The sequence below is a fragment of the Ostrea edulis genome, chromosome 7 (assembly GCF_947568905.1).
Source record: "Ostrea edulis chromosome 7, xbOstEdul1.1, whole genome shotgun sequence".
In the NCBI taxonomy this organism is placed as follows: Eukaryota; Metazoa; Mollusca; class Bivalvia; order Ostreida; family Ostreidae; genus Ostrea; species Ostrea edulis.
In genome coordinates this window covers 55,999,178-56,016,462 of record NC_079170.1, presented here as the reverse complement: position 1 = coordinate 56,016,462, position 17,285 = coordinate 55,999,178, and the positions used below count along the sequence as shown (strand labels likewise).

Genomic DNA, 17,285 nt, shown 5'->3' with positions numbered 1-17,285 from the left:
TATGGAAAAAAGTCCAGGAAAACATGACCCCAGACGGACAGCAGGACAGACAGCGCCATAACATAACATAATTGACGGGTGTATAAAAAGGATATCCGTGGACGTCATTTCCGGTTTGACAAAAAAGTCATGAAGGCAGTTGAGGAGTGAGTCAATAAAAAGGTCCCTGACTTTTTCAGTTCTGGGCTGATGGCACTTGAACACCGTTGGTATAAGTGCATCACACTAGAGGGCAATTACATCGAAAAAGAAGAGGTTGATCTCAACCGGAAATAAGTTAGGCTGGTTACTTATTGACTCGCCCTCGTATATCCTATGATTTTTCAGTTATCAACACCAAGATGTTTCAAAGATGGTGCGCACTTTCTTCAAATGTTAAGTCATCATTCATGGAGATTTCAAGAACACATTAAATCATTCTGTACAAAATACATGTAATCTAACAATGTCTTATATCTAAAGAATTGTTAAAATTTATCACCTAATGGAGGATAGCAACAAGTTATTGTTCCTAGTGTAGCAGCGCTATGGTCCCGCTCCCACATCACTGTAAACACTCGTAAAACAATAATGTTATACTGTCATCTGCTGAACTTTAAGTTAAATAAAATAACAAAACAATGCCAAATAACTGATTAAACACAAATTAAATCCTGGATTTTAAAACATACATTAAACCCACCAACACATTTTTATAGTTAGATCTCAGGAGTGCTCACAGTCCTTCTGCTTTTAAAGGATTCATTAAAGTGAAACCAGTCATCTTTAAGAGAAACACAATTAAGTACAGGGGCATAGCTTGCCTTTGATAACAAGTGAGGCAAGGGGTCTGGGAGCTGTGCCCTAGTTGGAGGAGGCAGAAAATGGATTTTAGGAATTATACTGAATGCAAAAATCATACGTTTTCTGCACACAATTTTGTCAATTCCACCGATGTCATAAATAAAGATTTCATTCCACCTGTTATGTAGCGCATGCAATTATTAGCGTTAAAAATATCATCAGTGTGCAAGATGAACAGACATGTGGAAAGTTGATTTAACATCATTGTTATGTTCTCTGAGAGTTTAACTGTCCAATTCGGTGATGCTTGGAATCAGCAAATCTATCGAGAATACTTGAAATTGAAACTGTCTGATTCCTGTGAATAAACAGCAAAGTAAGCCAACCAGCCCATCACCATTCATAGTAGATCTGCTCCAATGCTAAATAAAAGATGACTCATTGTAGAAAATGATCTTTGCAAGGCCAACTGCCATAGTAGATCTACTTTTGTATAACTCATAACACATGATTGATGTTGAAAATGGGGTAAAAATCTTTAACAGATCTCTAACATAAATATTGACACAAGGGGAAAAATATCGCTGTTATGATCTGACAAGGTGAATTTGATTGGCTTAATGAATTGTCATGTGGACATGACCCTCTATGGGGTTATGACAGATTCTAGTGTAGCGATCTACATGAGCAGATCATACATATAGGATCTGATTTAAGTCACTGATTAAGTACTGTGTACATTTTTTTCCCTTTATGATTAGATGTACCTAATCTTAATGTAGTTATTATATCAAACAATAAGCCCTGCACAGGCCTTATCATTCACCTGAGTATTAGTTAAAAGTATCACTAGTCCTTGAAGGACCATGAAATCTAAAAAAAAAATTCCTGTTCTGCATATCTAAGCTAACTTCTAACAAGATGTACTGTGAGCAATGCTCACTAAGAATACCCCCCACTTACCCCAATCTCCCAAAGGGTGTTGTTAATAGGTATAAATTACCTCTTTCCTGAGTGTAAAAATATGGTATGCATTTGTAGAAGAAAATGGAAGATATAGTCCGAACATAAATCCATGGCATAAACCTATAATTTTGACCTTGAGATCAAAGGTCAAGGTCATAAAGAGGTCATGAATGTACATGACACATCGTCTCATGGTGATACGCTCATGTGTCAAATATGGTATGCCTATGTCAAAGAACAAAAAAGTTATGGCCCGGACACGAATCCATTGTAAAAAAAAACCTTTAATTTTGACCTTGAGGTCAAGGGTCAAGGTCATATAGAGGTCATGAAGATACTTGACACATCGTCTCATGGTGATCTACCTGTGTGCCAAATATGGTATGCCTAAGTCAAAGAACAAAGAAGTTATGGCCCGGACATGAATCTGCACAGACAGACAGACGGACGGACGGACGGACAGACAGAGTGATTCCTATATACCCCCCAGAACTTCGTTCAGTGGGTATAATAATAAAACAATTACAATGTGTTCTTAAAACCAAAATGCCCCTAAAAGAAAAGACTTTATTTACATAGTATAAAATATGCAATATTAACATTATATGACTAATTTGGACCAGTCCTTAAGATTCAAAATCCTGGGGTTGCAAAATTCACAATTTTGGTATATACTTTTCTGCTTTTCCTAAATACACATCTAGTTTTTAAACTGCATCAGCAAACTTCAAGAAATCTTTCAAATGATAAAAAAAAAATAATCATTGTAATAATTTTGGTCCCATCCTGAAACCAAAACCCTGGGATCACGAAATTTACAATTTTGGTAAATTATACTCCTTCTAAATATCAATTTAGTTTCAATTTACATTAGTGTCATTAGCATTAAAGAAGATATTATTTAAATGTTTTACATATGCATGCTATATATATATATCAAGATTTGCCCTGCCCTGGAATCAGGGGATATGAAATTTACAGTTTTGGTAGAGGCCTTCCTGCTCTACATAACTATATGCATTTACTTTTTTAAAGATATGCAGTTGTAGAGAAGAAGATGTTTGAAATTGGTCAATTTTTGGCAGTCTGCGCCCCATCCCTAAGGCCCTGAGGATGCAGGAGTCCTGAGAATTACATTATATGTCCCCCTTGTCCCAAAGATGCTTGATACCAAATTTGAAAAGAATTGGAATAGCAGTTATCAAAAAGTTAAAAAATTCATTTGTTAACACATTTAATCATGCACTGACCACTTTGGACCCACCCTGATACCAAAATCCCTAACCAGAATTTTGGTAAAGAACTACCAGCACATTCTAAATATCCATTTAGTTTCAATTTAGTATCAATTGCATTAAAGAAAATGTTATTTAAATGTTTTACACATACACACTATATACCAAGTTTGGCCCAACCTGGAGTCAGAACCTCTACCGCAAGGATTATGAAATTTATAATTTTGGTAGAGGCCTTCCTGCTCTACATTACTATGCATGCAGTTATAGAGAAATTTTTTGAAAATTGGTAAATTTTGAGCAGTTTTTGCCTGCCCCCAAGGCCCCAGGGGTGCAGGAGTCCTGAAAATTACAATATGCTGCATTGGCGCTGCAAGTTTACTTCATTTGCATTGCAAATATGAAGTACAACTGTAGCGCAATATGGGATAGTGTACAGCCAAGTAGTATATGGTAATTATGTACAGCATCTGTACAAAAACTTTCTTTAGGTAGGAAACTGCATGTGTTGTTTATGTGCTGCAATTTGGCTGCACTTGTACTGTTTTACCTTTTCAAAAAACCATGCATCAATATATAAAAAAGGTAAGACATTTTAAGCTTAAGTATTATCTGATTTAATTCCACTTCATTACTTTCATATTTTTTTTATTTTTGAAGAAGAAATATTCTTCATATTGTTTTATCAAGTAGCAAGTTTTGTGACCCCCAAATACATGTAAGAGTATCCATTCCCTAAGTGATTAAGGTTGATTGTTGCATCCATGCTGTGAACATTGTTATACACCTTCATTTTTTGCCTATATAAAATTAATACGATTTAGAACCAAAATTTTAACTGTTAAACTAATTCTCATACTTGTGGTCTATTGACCGGTCAACAGTTTACAAACTGTTGACTGGGCAATAGTCTGCCCTATTTCTATTGGCTATGTAAGTCACATGATTCTCGGTCTGCTACTTTGTTTACGTAATGGTGAGGTTCACTGATTTAACTGATGATGAAATACAGAATTTATTAGATGAAACGCTAAGCAGAAACACGAAAAATGTAATTAATAATATTGATTATTAATTTGGATATTGGGAATGGTTTTTTTTTTAAACTAGTGGATATGTTGATAAAAGTACGCAATTACACTGCCTTGCAGGATGGGGGAGGGTTCTACCATTAATTTTGGTTTCAAAGGGTGGGGTTTCCACCCTCAAAGGTTATTTTTACCACAATCTTCTGACAGGGGAGGGGGGGGGGGGGCTGTTGGTTTCCAACTCCTGGAACTCTCCTCAAGGAATACTCATGTGAAATATCAAAGCTCTATCTCTTACTGTTCAAAAGTTATTAGCAAGGTTAAAGTTTTCAAAAAGAAGGTCAAACTTCAAGGTCACAGGGTCAAACATATGGGTACCCACGGAAAGGTCTTGTCACAAGGAATACTCATGTGAAATATCAAAGCTCTAGCACCTTTCTGTTCAAAAGTTATTAGCAAGGTTAAAGTTTTCAAAAAGTAGGTGAAACTCCAAGGACAAGGTCACCGGGTCAAAAATGTTAGTACCGACGGAAAGGTCTTGTCACAAAAAATACTCATGTGAAATATCAAAGCTGTAGCACTTACTGTTCAAAAGTTATTAACAAGGTTAAAGTTTCAGACAGAATTACAGAATGACAGAAAGGACAAAAACAATATGTCCCCCGATCTTCGATCTTGGGGGCATAAAAATATTATACTTGCATGAAGTGTTGATCCTCATTTACATACATGGATATCATAAACTGCCATGACAAACACCAATTTAATTAAAATTTGACTTGTAAATCTGCTCCTCTACTATATGCCCTGGCCATATTCAGAAAGGAAAAAAAAAATATCTTCATTAATTGCTTTGAAACTGAGCTAAACACCAAAATAGGAAATAGTGAGGTCAAGGTTGCAGGGAAGGTCAAGTTCATAAAATAATGCTACAGTTGAATAGCTACCACTAATATGTATCAGTGTAAGAGTTTTCATAATAATATTGTCAATAGTTGCTTTGAAACTGATCTACCGGTAAACACCAAATATGGAAAAGTGAGGTCAAGGTCACAGGAAAGGTCAAGGTAAAAAAAAAAATGATGCAGTTGAATAGATGATACCAATATGTATCAGCATGTAATGTTTGATGAAAATATCTTGAATTGTTTCTTTGAAACTGAGCTAAACACAAAGTATGACAGAAGGACAGACAGAAGACGGATGGAAGAGAGACATGACAAACACTATACGCCCCGGCCATATTAATGGTGGGGCATAAAAATCTTTCTTTTACTTTTATTATTTTTCTCCCGATTGACTCTAATCTTTTTTTTTAAAAAAATCCTAAAACCAAGAAATTAAAAAACTGTGGCCTTAACTTCAACAAAATCAAAAACAGAAATGGCCGGCTTGCTTTAAAATACGTTATAGAGGAGTTGGTTACACAAAGCAAGTACCATGCTTAAAAAATGTTAAAAAGTTCAACTACATGTCAATTTTTTAAAGAATGTCCGATCACTTCCATAAAGACACGTGCACATAACAGCTGTACAAGGTCTGTAGGATGTCAAATAAATGCTGTAAGAGGAGTTGATTACAACAAGAGGCCCACAGGCCTTATCGGTCACCTGAATACTAGTGAAAAAGTATCACTACTTCCATGGGCTAAGAAATCTAGAAAAAAATTCCTGTTCTGAATATCTAAGCTAAATTCTAATGTTCAGCAACAGTATAAAACAAGATGTGTTCTTAAAAATTCACTGCCCTCAAAAGTGCATACACTGATGAAAGGCTTTACATAATATATGTATTATCATTAAACGATATCACTAATTTGGACCCACCCTAAAGTCAAAATCTTGGTGTTGTGAAATTCACCATCTTTTGTACATCCTTTTCTGATTTTCCTAAATATGCATTTAGTTTTTATATAGTATCAGTAAACTTTAACAAGAGGCCCATGGGCCACATCGCTCATCTGAGTCACCTTGGCCCATATCTGAAGACTTTCCATATATATTTGCATGTAAAACCTTGGTCCCTATTATGGCCCAAACTACCCTTTGCAAACTTGAATCTACACTATGTCAAAAAGCTTTCATGTAAATGTCAACTTCTTTGGCCCAATGGTTCTTTTAAAGCTTTTTTCTATATTTGTATGTAAAACTTTGACCCCCCCCCCCCCACTTGTGGCCCCATCCTACCCCCCGGGGACCATGATTTGAACAAACTTGAATCTGCACTATGTCAGAAAGTTTTCTTGTAAATATCCGCTTTTCTGACTCAGTGGTTATTGAGAAAAAGATTTTAACTATATATTTGTATGTAAAACTTTGATCCCCCTTGTGGCCCCATCCTACCCCCGGAGCCTATGATTTGAAGAAACTTGAATTTGTACTATGTCAGAAAGTTTTCATGTAAAAATCAGCTTTTCTGGCTCAGTGGTTCTTGAGAAGAAGATTTTCCCTATATATTTGTGTGTAAAACTTTGATCCCCCCCTTGGGGCCCCATCTTATCCCCGGAGGCCATGATTTGAACAAACTTGAATCTGCACTATGTCAGAAAGTTTTCTTGTAAATATCCGCTTTTCTGACTCAGTGGTTATTGAGAAAAAGATTTTAACTATATATTTGTATGTAAAACTTTGATCCCCCTTGTGGCCCCATCCTACCCCCGGAGCCTATGATTTGAAGAAACTTGAATTTGTACTATGTCAGAAAGTTTTCATGTAAAAATCAGCTTTTCTGGCTCAGTGGTTCTTGAGAAGAAGATTTTCCCTATATATTTGTGTGTAAAACTTTGATCCCCCCCTTGGGGCCCCATCTTATCCCCGGAGGCCATGATTTGAACAAACTTGAATCTGCACTATGTCAGAAAGTTTTCTTGTAAATATCCGCTTTTCTGACTCAGTGGTTATTGAGAAAAAGATTTTAACTATATATTTGTATGTAAAACTTTGATCCCCCTTGTGGCCCCATCCTACCCCCGGAGCCTATGATTTGAAGAAACTTGAATTTGTACTATGTCAGAAAGTTTTCATGTAAAAATCAGCTTTTCTGGCTCAGTGGTTCTTGAGAAGAAGATTTTCCCTATATATTTGTGTGTAAAACTTTGATCCCCCCCTTGGGGCCCCATCTTATCCCCGGAGGCCATGATTTGAACAAACTTGAATCTGCACTATGTCAGAAAGTTTTCATGTAAAAATCAGCTTTTCTGGCTTAGTGGTTCTTGAGAAGGAGATTTTTAAAGTTTTTCCCGATATATTTGTGTGTAAAACTTTGATCCCCCCTTGGGGCCCCATCTTATCCCCGGGGGCCATGATTTGAACAAACTTGAATCTGCACTATGTCAGAAAGTTTTCATGTAAAAATCAGCTTTTCTGGCTCAGTGGTTCTTGAGAAGATTTTTAAAGATTTTTCCTATATATTTGTATGTAAAACTTTGATCCCCTATTGTGGCCCCATCCAACCCCAGGGGCCCATGATTTGAACAAACTTGAATCTGCATTATGTCAGGAAGCTTTCATGTAAATCTCAGCTTTTCTGGCTTAGTGGTTCTTGAGAAGAAGATTTTTAAAGTTTTTCCCTATATATTTGTGTGCAAAACTTTGATCCCTCCCTTGGGGCCCCATCCTATCCACGGGGGCCATGATTTGAACAAACTTGAATCTGCACTATGTCAGAAAGTTTTCATGTAAAAATCAGATTTTCTGACTCAGTGGTTCTTGAGAAGAAGATTTTTAAAGATTTTTCCTATATATTTGTATGTAAAACTTTGATCCCCTATTGTGGCCCCATCCAACCCCAGGGGCCCATGATTTGAACAAACTTGAATCTGCATTATGTCAGGAAGCTTTCATGTAAATCTCAGCTTTTCTGGCTTAGTGGTTCTTGAGAAGAAGATTTTTAAAGTTTTTCCCTATATATTTGTGTGTAAAACTTTGATCCCCCCCCTTGGGCCCCATCTTATCACCGGGGGCCATGATTTGAACAAACTTGAATCTGCAATATGTCAGGAAGCTTTCAGGTAAATTTCAGCTCTTCTGGCCCAGTGGTTCTTGAGAAGAAGATTTTTAAATGACCCCACCCTATTTTTGCATTTTTGTGATTATCTCCCCTTTGAAAGGGACATGGCCCTTCATTTGAACAAACTTGAAAGCCCTTTACCCAAGGATGCTTTTGGCCAAGTTAGGTTGAAATTGGCCCAGTGGTTCTGGAGAAGAAGTCGAAAATGTGAAAAGTTTACAGACAGACGGACGCCGGACAAAATGTGATCAGAATAGCTCACTTGAACCTTCGGTTCAGGTGAGCTAAAAAGTCCTTCAAATGATAAAGACAATTATCACTATAATAATTTTGGCTTCACCCTGAAACAGGACTACCTACTCCTTCTAAATATCCATTTAGTTTCAATTTAGTATCAATAGCATTAATGCATGAGATATAATTTACATGTTTTACACATGTATGCATGTGTATACACTATATATACCAAGCTTAACCCTGCCCTGGTATCACAACCTCTACCCCGGGGATCATGAAATTTACAATTTTGGTAGAGACCTTCCTGCTTTATATCACTATACATTTAGTTTTTCTTAAAGATATGCAGTTGTTGAGAAGATTTTTGAAAATTGGTTAATTTTGGCAGTTTTTGCCCTTTTGCCCCACCCCTAAGGTCCTGGGGGGGGGGGGAGGGGGGGCAGAAGCAGGAGTCCTGAAATTTACAATTTATATGTCCTCCTTGTCCCAAAGATGTTCATACCAAATTTGAAAAGAATTGGAATGGTAGTTATCAAGAAGAAGTTAAAAATATTCAATTGTTAATGTGCAGCAGATGACGATAGATGTAGACCACTTGCAATAGCAAAGCCTTGTCCTAGACTCTTGTCCCCTTGGTGGAATCTCCCTATACAATACACTCATACTAATGAAGGATTGTATTAATCCCTTAGTGTCACTAAGCTTCAAAGGCAACACCAAAATTTTGTTCAAACTTTGATTGAAATTGGGCTAATACTTCAAAAGCAGAAGTAAAAATATGAAACGTTAATAGCAAAGATGGACGAATTTGATCAGAGAAGCTCGTTTAAGCCTAATGCTCAGGTGAGCTGTATATTATTGTACATTAATACTTACTTTTCATCAAAATCTCCCATGGGTAAGGGTTTCTTCATTTCTTCATTTTTTATACCATGTAGATTTTCTCTCTCTTGTACTAGAAAATATATTTAAATTGGTCAGGAAGGGATCATATTGAAACTTATTTACTATTCATTCCAGAATCCTAAATACACTGTACAAACATATTGTATAAGAAAAATTTCGGCAAGTTAGTTGGTTGTTTGTTTGGAATTTTATAACCCTTTGAGAATCTTTCACTCATACTGAGAGGACATTAGCTTCATTGTTTTGCGTCACAAATTTAAAAGTATACTACAATATGACTAGATCCATTTAGCAGTGTGGGTTTTAATACCTGCACCTTCTAAAGAAAGTTTGGGTATATTGTTGTTACCCTGGTCCGTCCACCTTCATTTGAACAAACTTGAAAGCCCTTCACCCAAGGATGCACTTGCCAAGTTTGTTTGAAATTGGCCCAGTGGTTCTGGAGAAGAAGTCGAAAATATAAAAAGTTTAAAGACGGACAGACAGACGACTAACAACAGGCAATCAGAAAAGCTCACTTGAGCTTTCAGCTCAGGTGTGCTAAATATGATAGAATTTAGGATGACCCAAGGGCACTTGCCCATCAGATACTCAATGCATCTTGATATGTGCAGCAGGAATTCATATGGTTTAGGAATAACAATTATGAAATAGGGTTTGGGATGACCCCAGGGCACTTGCCCAACAAAATACTCAATACATCTTGACATCTATGCAGCAAGAATACATATGGCACAGGGTATGTTATATGGCATTACTACTATGGCTTCTTTGCTAGTTACATAAGTACGTTGGAGAGTATATATATATAAAGGCAAACACTTCACAAGCCTACAACAGCATCTAGTTAATTTGGCCATCACCAATAGTGACAGGGGACTTCAGTTTATGTCAATTTTCATTATTAATCTGAAAGATCTGTAATTTTCACTTCTAATGCAAAACACTTCTTGAACAATCATTCTGAGAGTATTGCATATAAGCAATACATGTCTCCTACCGGCACCGCCATTAATTGACTGATTTAATTCAAGAGAATGTACATATGTTGTTTGACCTTGAACTGTGACCTAAAACATTGCTGTCAAGTCACCATGTTTACTGGTATCCAATTAGTTTGATGATTTGTTGTTCATACACATATATTTATATTTACTCTTTAATACTGTGTTAAAATGCATTACAGAGTTTTGAAGGATATTTGTTTATAAATGCAAAGACCGAATCACTATAAATCTGTTAGGCGTATGAACACTGTCGAGCATGTCATCTGCATCTAGCATCTCGGCCCAAAGGAACTGTTGATTTTGTAATAATAATAGGGGTCTATACCATACTACCTCTTAATAAAATTATTATTACTTCTTAATAAGACATGATATGTTATAGACCCCTACTATCATTATTACAGACAAAATTACCAGTTCCTGTGCTAGACCGCATGTGTGTAGAATGAAAACAAAGCTTTGTTGTCCATTCCCGTCTCAGACAACACAAGTGCACCTCATTCGATACCAGAGAAGTTTATCTTACCACGTACTATAAAGGTGGTCAATAACACAAAACAATAACAAGAAATTAATCCAAGTGCGGGATTTTTTTAACAATTCTTCTTTAGAGCAATAATTGTACTTTCAATTTCTCAGAGACAACATGGCTGACAAGCACCTATACCTAAGCTGTGTACAATTAGATAGATAACCCAGTTGAGATTGTATAACTTGGTTAATAAGTTGATGTTTGTGATATTTAATTGAAAATCAATTCAAGAATTGGACTATTATATTTTTTCAGCATACCACACTCTTTTCTTTTACGTTATGACATCACACTTTACTTTCCATGGCTGTTCCATTAATTGCTACTTACTCAAAGAATTAGGCGGGAGATTTAAGATATAAATAAAAAATGCACACATAAAAAAAGGTTTCAAAAATGTAAATATAGGCAATGAATTATCATTTTTGAAATAAGTAGTCTAATAACTGCAATGGTGTTTGCGAAAAAATCTTCATAAGCGCTAACGCTTAATTTGTATACATGCACACACCACTGCAGTTATGTAACTACATCTTTCAAAAAATATAATTCATTGCTTTAGTAGTTTTTATCAGTCTCATTCAGAACTCTATTTTTAAAATTCAATTCATAAACATGTAATATATCCTAAATTTGAAAATTTTGAGTTTGATTACTATAATTATAAAAATGCCATATTGTCTTAGTTAAAGGTCACAGTGACATAACTTTAAGAAGCAATCCACTTTCTACTCAAAAAGTTTAACTGACAAAATTTGATGATTTTAAGTCTCATAGTATTTAAGTCATGAGCTGGACATGAACAAGAGGCCCATGGGCCACATCGCTCACCTGAGTCACCTTGGCCTATATCTGAAGACTTTCCATATATACCGGGTATTTGCATGTAAAACGTTAGTCCCTATTGTGGCCCCAAACTACCCCCGAAGGCCATGACTTTTACAAACTTGAATCTGCACTACACCAGGAAGCTTTCTTGTAAATATAAACTTTTCTGGCCCAGTGGTTCTTGAGAAGATTTTAAAAGATTTTCAATATATATTTGTATGTAAAATTTTGATCCCCTATTGTGGCCCCATCCTACCCCTAGGAGCCATGATCTGAACAAACTTGAATCTACTTTATACCAGGAAGCTTTCAGGTAAATTTCCACTCTTATGGACTAATGGTTCTTGAGAAAAAGACATTTAAAGATTTTACCTATACATTTGCATGTAAATCTTTGATCCCCTATTGTGGCCCCAACCTACCCCTGGGGGTCATGATGTTTACAAACTTGAATCTTCACTCTGTCAAGAAGTTTTCAAGTAAATTTCACTATGTGAAGAAACTTGCTTGTAAATTTAAGCTTTTCTGGCCCAGTGGTTCTTGAGAAGAAGATTCTTAAATGACCCAACCCTATTTTTGCATTTTTGTGATTATCTCCCCTTTGAAGGGGGAATGGCCCTTCATTTGAACAAACTTGAATCCCCTTCATCCAAGGATGATTTGTACCAAATTTGGTTGAAATTGACCCATTAGTTCTGGAGAAGATGATTTTCCTATATATCCGCATATAAAACGAGAACCTACTTTATACCAGGATGCTTTCAGGTAAATCTTCACTCCTATAGCTTAGTGGTTCTTATAAGAAGGTTTTCCCTATTTATTTGCATGCAAAAAATTTGATTCCCTATTGTGGCCTCACCCTAACCCCCGGGGGTCATGATTTTAACAAACTTGAATCTTCACTATGTCAAGAAGCTTTCATGTAAAGAGGTATAGCGCATTTGCTGACGATACGGCCGACTCAGAAATCTAAATGGAAAACACCGGTTTCCAATAATAGACTGGCGTGTTATATTTAAATATAAGGCCAACGTTTTTGATGTTTCGTTAACCAAGATAAATAACTGCCGCAGTTTAGCATTACTGACATTTACACGAGTTGTTCTTTACTTAATAAACCATTTCCCTATTTGGAATGATGAACAGTACAATATTTTCATAGACCTGTGCATTCATATTACACAACAACCCTTTTACATATGGCATTACTTAACTCACTGTTCTGACATGACTGCAGCGCCTTTAATAGATGTCATCAGTTCATTTGCCTTTGGTTGATAATTTGAGTGTTTGCCTAAATATCATATGACAGTTGCTACATGAGTTTTTATTTTGTTTGTTTGTTTATTTTTTGTTGTTGAGAAGTCAAACTGTATAACAGTTCTTTTCCTCCCTTGACTTATTTTTACTTATTACATGCTGTGTATTTGTGCCCTTTTTCCTGTAGTATTTGTTTAGCTTTTCGTCAGCCACATTACGGTTTGAAATTCCTGTGCACACAGGAACATGTTAGTGTAAACAAGCGGAACTACAATGATCTCGGAATAAATTTCCTTTCTTTAAGTCGTAACTTGCAAATATTAGAAGTTATGATGAAAATGACTAATATTTGTTATAATATATGTATCACATTTACCCCCCCCCCCCCCCTTCAAGAAAACGACCCCAAAAAATGAAAAGCAAAAAAAAAAAAAAAAAATAGATGGAAAAATATTGGATTTGAACTCGGGGAATGTATGGTTTAAGTGTAAGATTACCGAGCACCTAAACCCTGGCTTGTACATGTAAGTTTAAAGGTTTAACTTTTGACAGGCTGCTAAATCTTAAGGTAAATTTTGAGAACGATTTTTTCATATTTTATCCATTTTCAACAAGAGGGCCACCTTAAACCAAATTTCCTCAAACGGACTTATATACAGTCATAAGCAGGTAAAACAACTTCAGTGTTTTATTTCTGGTTTAAGGTGGACTTTTACAACAGTTTGCAATTTTTTATGCCCATTACGTTACATCTACTATATACTCTATATAATCACGGTGATGTTTATGCTTGTCAAATAAATATACTATCAACATATCGATATCTTTATTAAGTAATTTGGGTAAACACAAGTATAAACTGACATTGTATTGCAGAATATTTGTAAAAAATGATATTCAAGAAAAAGGTATTTATGTAGGCGAAATTGCATACCAAGTGCGCTATACCTCTTTCACCTTTTTTGGCTCAGTGGTTCTTGAGAAGATTTCTAAATGACCCCATCCTATTTTGAAGGGGACAAGGCCCTTCATTTGAACAAACTTGAATCCTCTTCACCCAAGAATAATTTGTACATGTACCAAGATTGGTTGAAATTGGCCCAGTGGTTCTGGAGAAGAAGTCGAAAGTATGAAAAATTTACAGACAGATGGACAGAGGATGGACAATGGGTGATCAGAAAAGTTCACTTGTGCTTTCAGCTCAGGTGAGCTAATAAGCAAACTGAACATGGACAGACATGAATGCCATACCATAATACATCCCATTTTAGGTGGATAATATAAAATCCTGAACCCACACATGTATGGTTGTGTAAATGTAGCTGAGCTCAACCTAACAACTGTACCATAAACATATTAGAATATATAAGTAATGAAATAAAGTAATGTGATAACCACTTCTTATGTTTCCTTTCTCTCTGAAAGCTGATTATATTTATGTTTTCTGTATCAACCAAAATCAGGTGATTAAACTGTGTCATTAGAAACCTGTAATCCCACCCTGCATGTAAACAAATTCCTTTTGCATCTTACGAAGTACGAGTTCACTAACAGGGAATGAGTTGAACGTATTGTGAGATCTCAATATACTGTGTTTACCTTGATGCAAACTTTTTTGAAAATGCTCAAGGCTCCCAAAGGGGTGGAATATGATGAAAAAATATGATGCTTAAAAGAAATGTGAAGTTTATTCTCTCTTGCACATTGACTGTCATGATAAAATGTTGTACAGAAATTTTACATTGAAGTATGATAATATATTTGATAATTTTCAGCTATGACAATTCTATCAGGTTTGTTTTCACTTCCTTAGTTCACGAGAGGACTAATGTCAGCAGTGTGTGTATAATTATGAGCTGTAAACAAGATGTAAAAACTTTTTAATTCTGAACGTTCATTAAAATGCGGAAATGCATCAAGAAAGAAGAAAAATAAGTATGAGAGTATTTTTTACTATTTTTTGGGGTATTTTTTAACCACCAAAAAAACCTCCAATTGCAATTTATGAAAATTATGTAAAACATCTCCAAAATAAATTATCTAATTCAATAAAATAATGTTCAGCCACTGATTCTATATACCGTATTTTGCCGAATATAATACGCACTTTTTTTAGAGAATATTTTTGTGCCAGAAAGGGGTGCGTATTATATACCACAATAGGTTTTTGACCTTTTTTTCCAGATGAAACTCGGCGATTAAGTAGTGTAATATTTCACTCAAAGACCAAGGCTTCGGATACTGTACGCCTTTTCACGTTCACCTATTTATTAAGTAGAAAATTCGACCTCAAGAAAATTACTACAGAAACGTAAAATTGCAGAAAATGTGATATATATACTTACAATATCTAAATAATTCAATTATCATGAAACAAACAGCCAATCAAATTGCATTGGATCTGACTATTCATTACATCGCATGCCGCCATTATTGAAAGCATGTGTACACAATAATGCCTTGACACGTGCTAAAATTGTTGGAAAATAATTTTGTCACTTGCTAAAAGTTTGTTTACTGTAAGTTTTATGAATAGGCCTAATTTTTAATGAAATACTTATTTGAATCTTTGAAATAACTATTCTTGCGTAAAAGCGTGTGTTTTACGAAGCCATTGTTGTGTACACTGCTTTTGTTAGATACCCCCTCCGGGTAAAGAAATACCTAACAAAATTTTTTTCCACACATTTTAATAGTCATCGTAGTTAACGAGGAGTTGATAATTTGCATCTTTGTACCTACCATGGTGTGTTGATTACAGTAAAATAAGCGATAGTTTAATTGTTTAATTTTATTTTTATAACATCGGCTATTTGATTGATTTTAAGTTTCAACAAAGGAAATATCGAGTCAGTTAAGACTTTAATGCTACAAAATCTCGTGCTTTGCTGAAATGAACAGGCTTGTCCGGGTTGATAATTCCCTGAAGATTCTCATTGAAGATTACCGCGATGTAGACCTCATCTCAAAAAGTTTGCAAATTATTGTGCATTGTTTAGAATTCATTATTTCTGCAAAAATATTAAGTGAAAATTAACACCAAGTATAAAATAAAGATTACCGCTTGGTCAAAATTTTTGCTGCGTATTATACACTCGAAGTGCGTTTTTTCACCAACTTTTAGGCTCAAAGTGGGGGGTGCGTATTAAACACCACTGCGTATTATATTCGGCAAAATACGGTAAGCAAAAAGAAATTCTAATGTCAAAATTACAACGAAAGATTGCAAGATATATGGATTTTAATGTTAGTGATGATTTTTGTGTACTGTTTCAGTTAATTTGGTAATGATCGGCTAACATGACTTTGGCAGCTTATACCCCAGCAATAAATGCAGCATTTTGCATTCCACATCTAAATTATACCAAACAGTATAGTTCACATTATGACCCACTAAAAGACTAGCATACACAAAATATGAAAATGCTGAGACTACAAATACAAATAAAGAACAAACCATTATATTTGTCCCCTCTGTTTCTTTTGAGAAGTAAACACACTATGATGATTACTAAAATCAAAATTGCTATGGCCACCATCACAATTATGAACCAAGTAGCCTTGAAGATTGCATCATTTTCCCTGGTCAGTGCTGAAAAAAGAAAACATTTAATTACAAAAAAGACTTAATATGGGAAACTAATTAATGAACATGGTGATTCTTGTCAATTACCATAAAAACTTTGTAGGAATTGCATCAGTGTGTCCAATTCTCTTCTAAATATTCAGAATTAATTAGATACATATTCATTTTCAATATATATGAGCTATCCCTGAATCCCTAAATGCATTTTATTTTCACATTTGGGTAGAGGCCAGCAGTCCACGCTACAACAGGCCCGTGGGCCACATTGCTCATACCTTGGACCCGTTCTTGTTCAGCTATTGTGATTTTCAAAAGATTTTTGCAATCTTTCTTCCCATGAAAAATTCTGACCCCATATTGTGGCCTCAACCTAACCCCATAGGGTCAAAATATAACCATAATACGATATCACAAAATAAAAACTCATGGTATGAAATGTAAGGTTTTGTCATAAGGTCAAACATTTTGGTACCAAAAGAAAGGTCTTGTCACAATTAAGGAATGCATATATGAAAGATGTATCACTTACCATTCAAAAAGTTATGAGCATGATTCAAATTTTAACATTTGGGACAAACTCCAAGGCCATAGTCACATGGTCAAACATCATGGTATGAAATGAAATTTCTTGCCATAAGAAATCTAACAAGAGTACCGCAAATGGTACAATATACGCCTGTCGGACAGTGAAATTTAACCTGGAAGCATATTGTACACTCTGAATTGATACAACACACACTCTGAATAGAAAAGCCTTAAAGTGGTCATGGTGCACCAATCCATCTGACATGTGAACTGATTATGTATTTCTCTGAGAGTGAGGTTGAAACAAAATGTCAGTGCAATATCTGTCTATGATGATAAAAAGTCCAGGAAACCATTTGATCTACTTTTAGCTCTAAAGTAGGT

At 35.4% G+C, this 17,285-nt stretch overlaps 1 protein-coding gene across 2 annotated transcripts in view; it reads right to left on the bottom strand.

Annotated features, from left to right (window-relative positions):
- The window catches only part of LOC125653308 (neuroglian-like), a 135,278-nt gene that overhangs the window by 20,656 nt on the left and 97,337 nt on the right, over positions 1–17,285 (bottom strand). For both annotated transcript variants that reach the window (XM_048882717.2, XM_048882718.2), the window contains exons 22-23: positions 16,248–16,382; positions 9,134–9,212 (exon numbers count right to left, since the gene is read on the bottom strand). In XM_048882717.2, the coding sequence (XP_048738674.2) occupies positions 9,134–9,212; positions 16,248–16,382 (214 nt within the window). The remainder of the gene's footprint in view (positions 1–9,133; positions 9,213–16,247; positions 16,383–17,285) is intronic.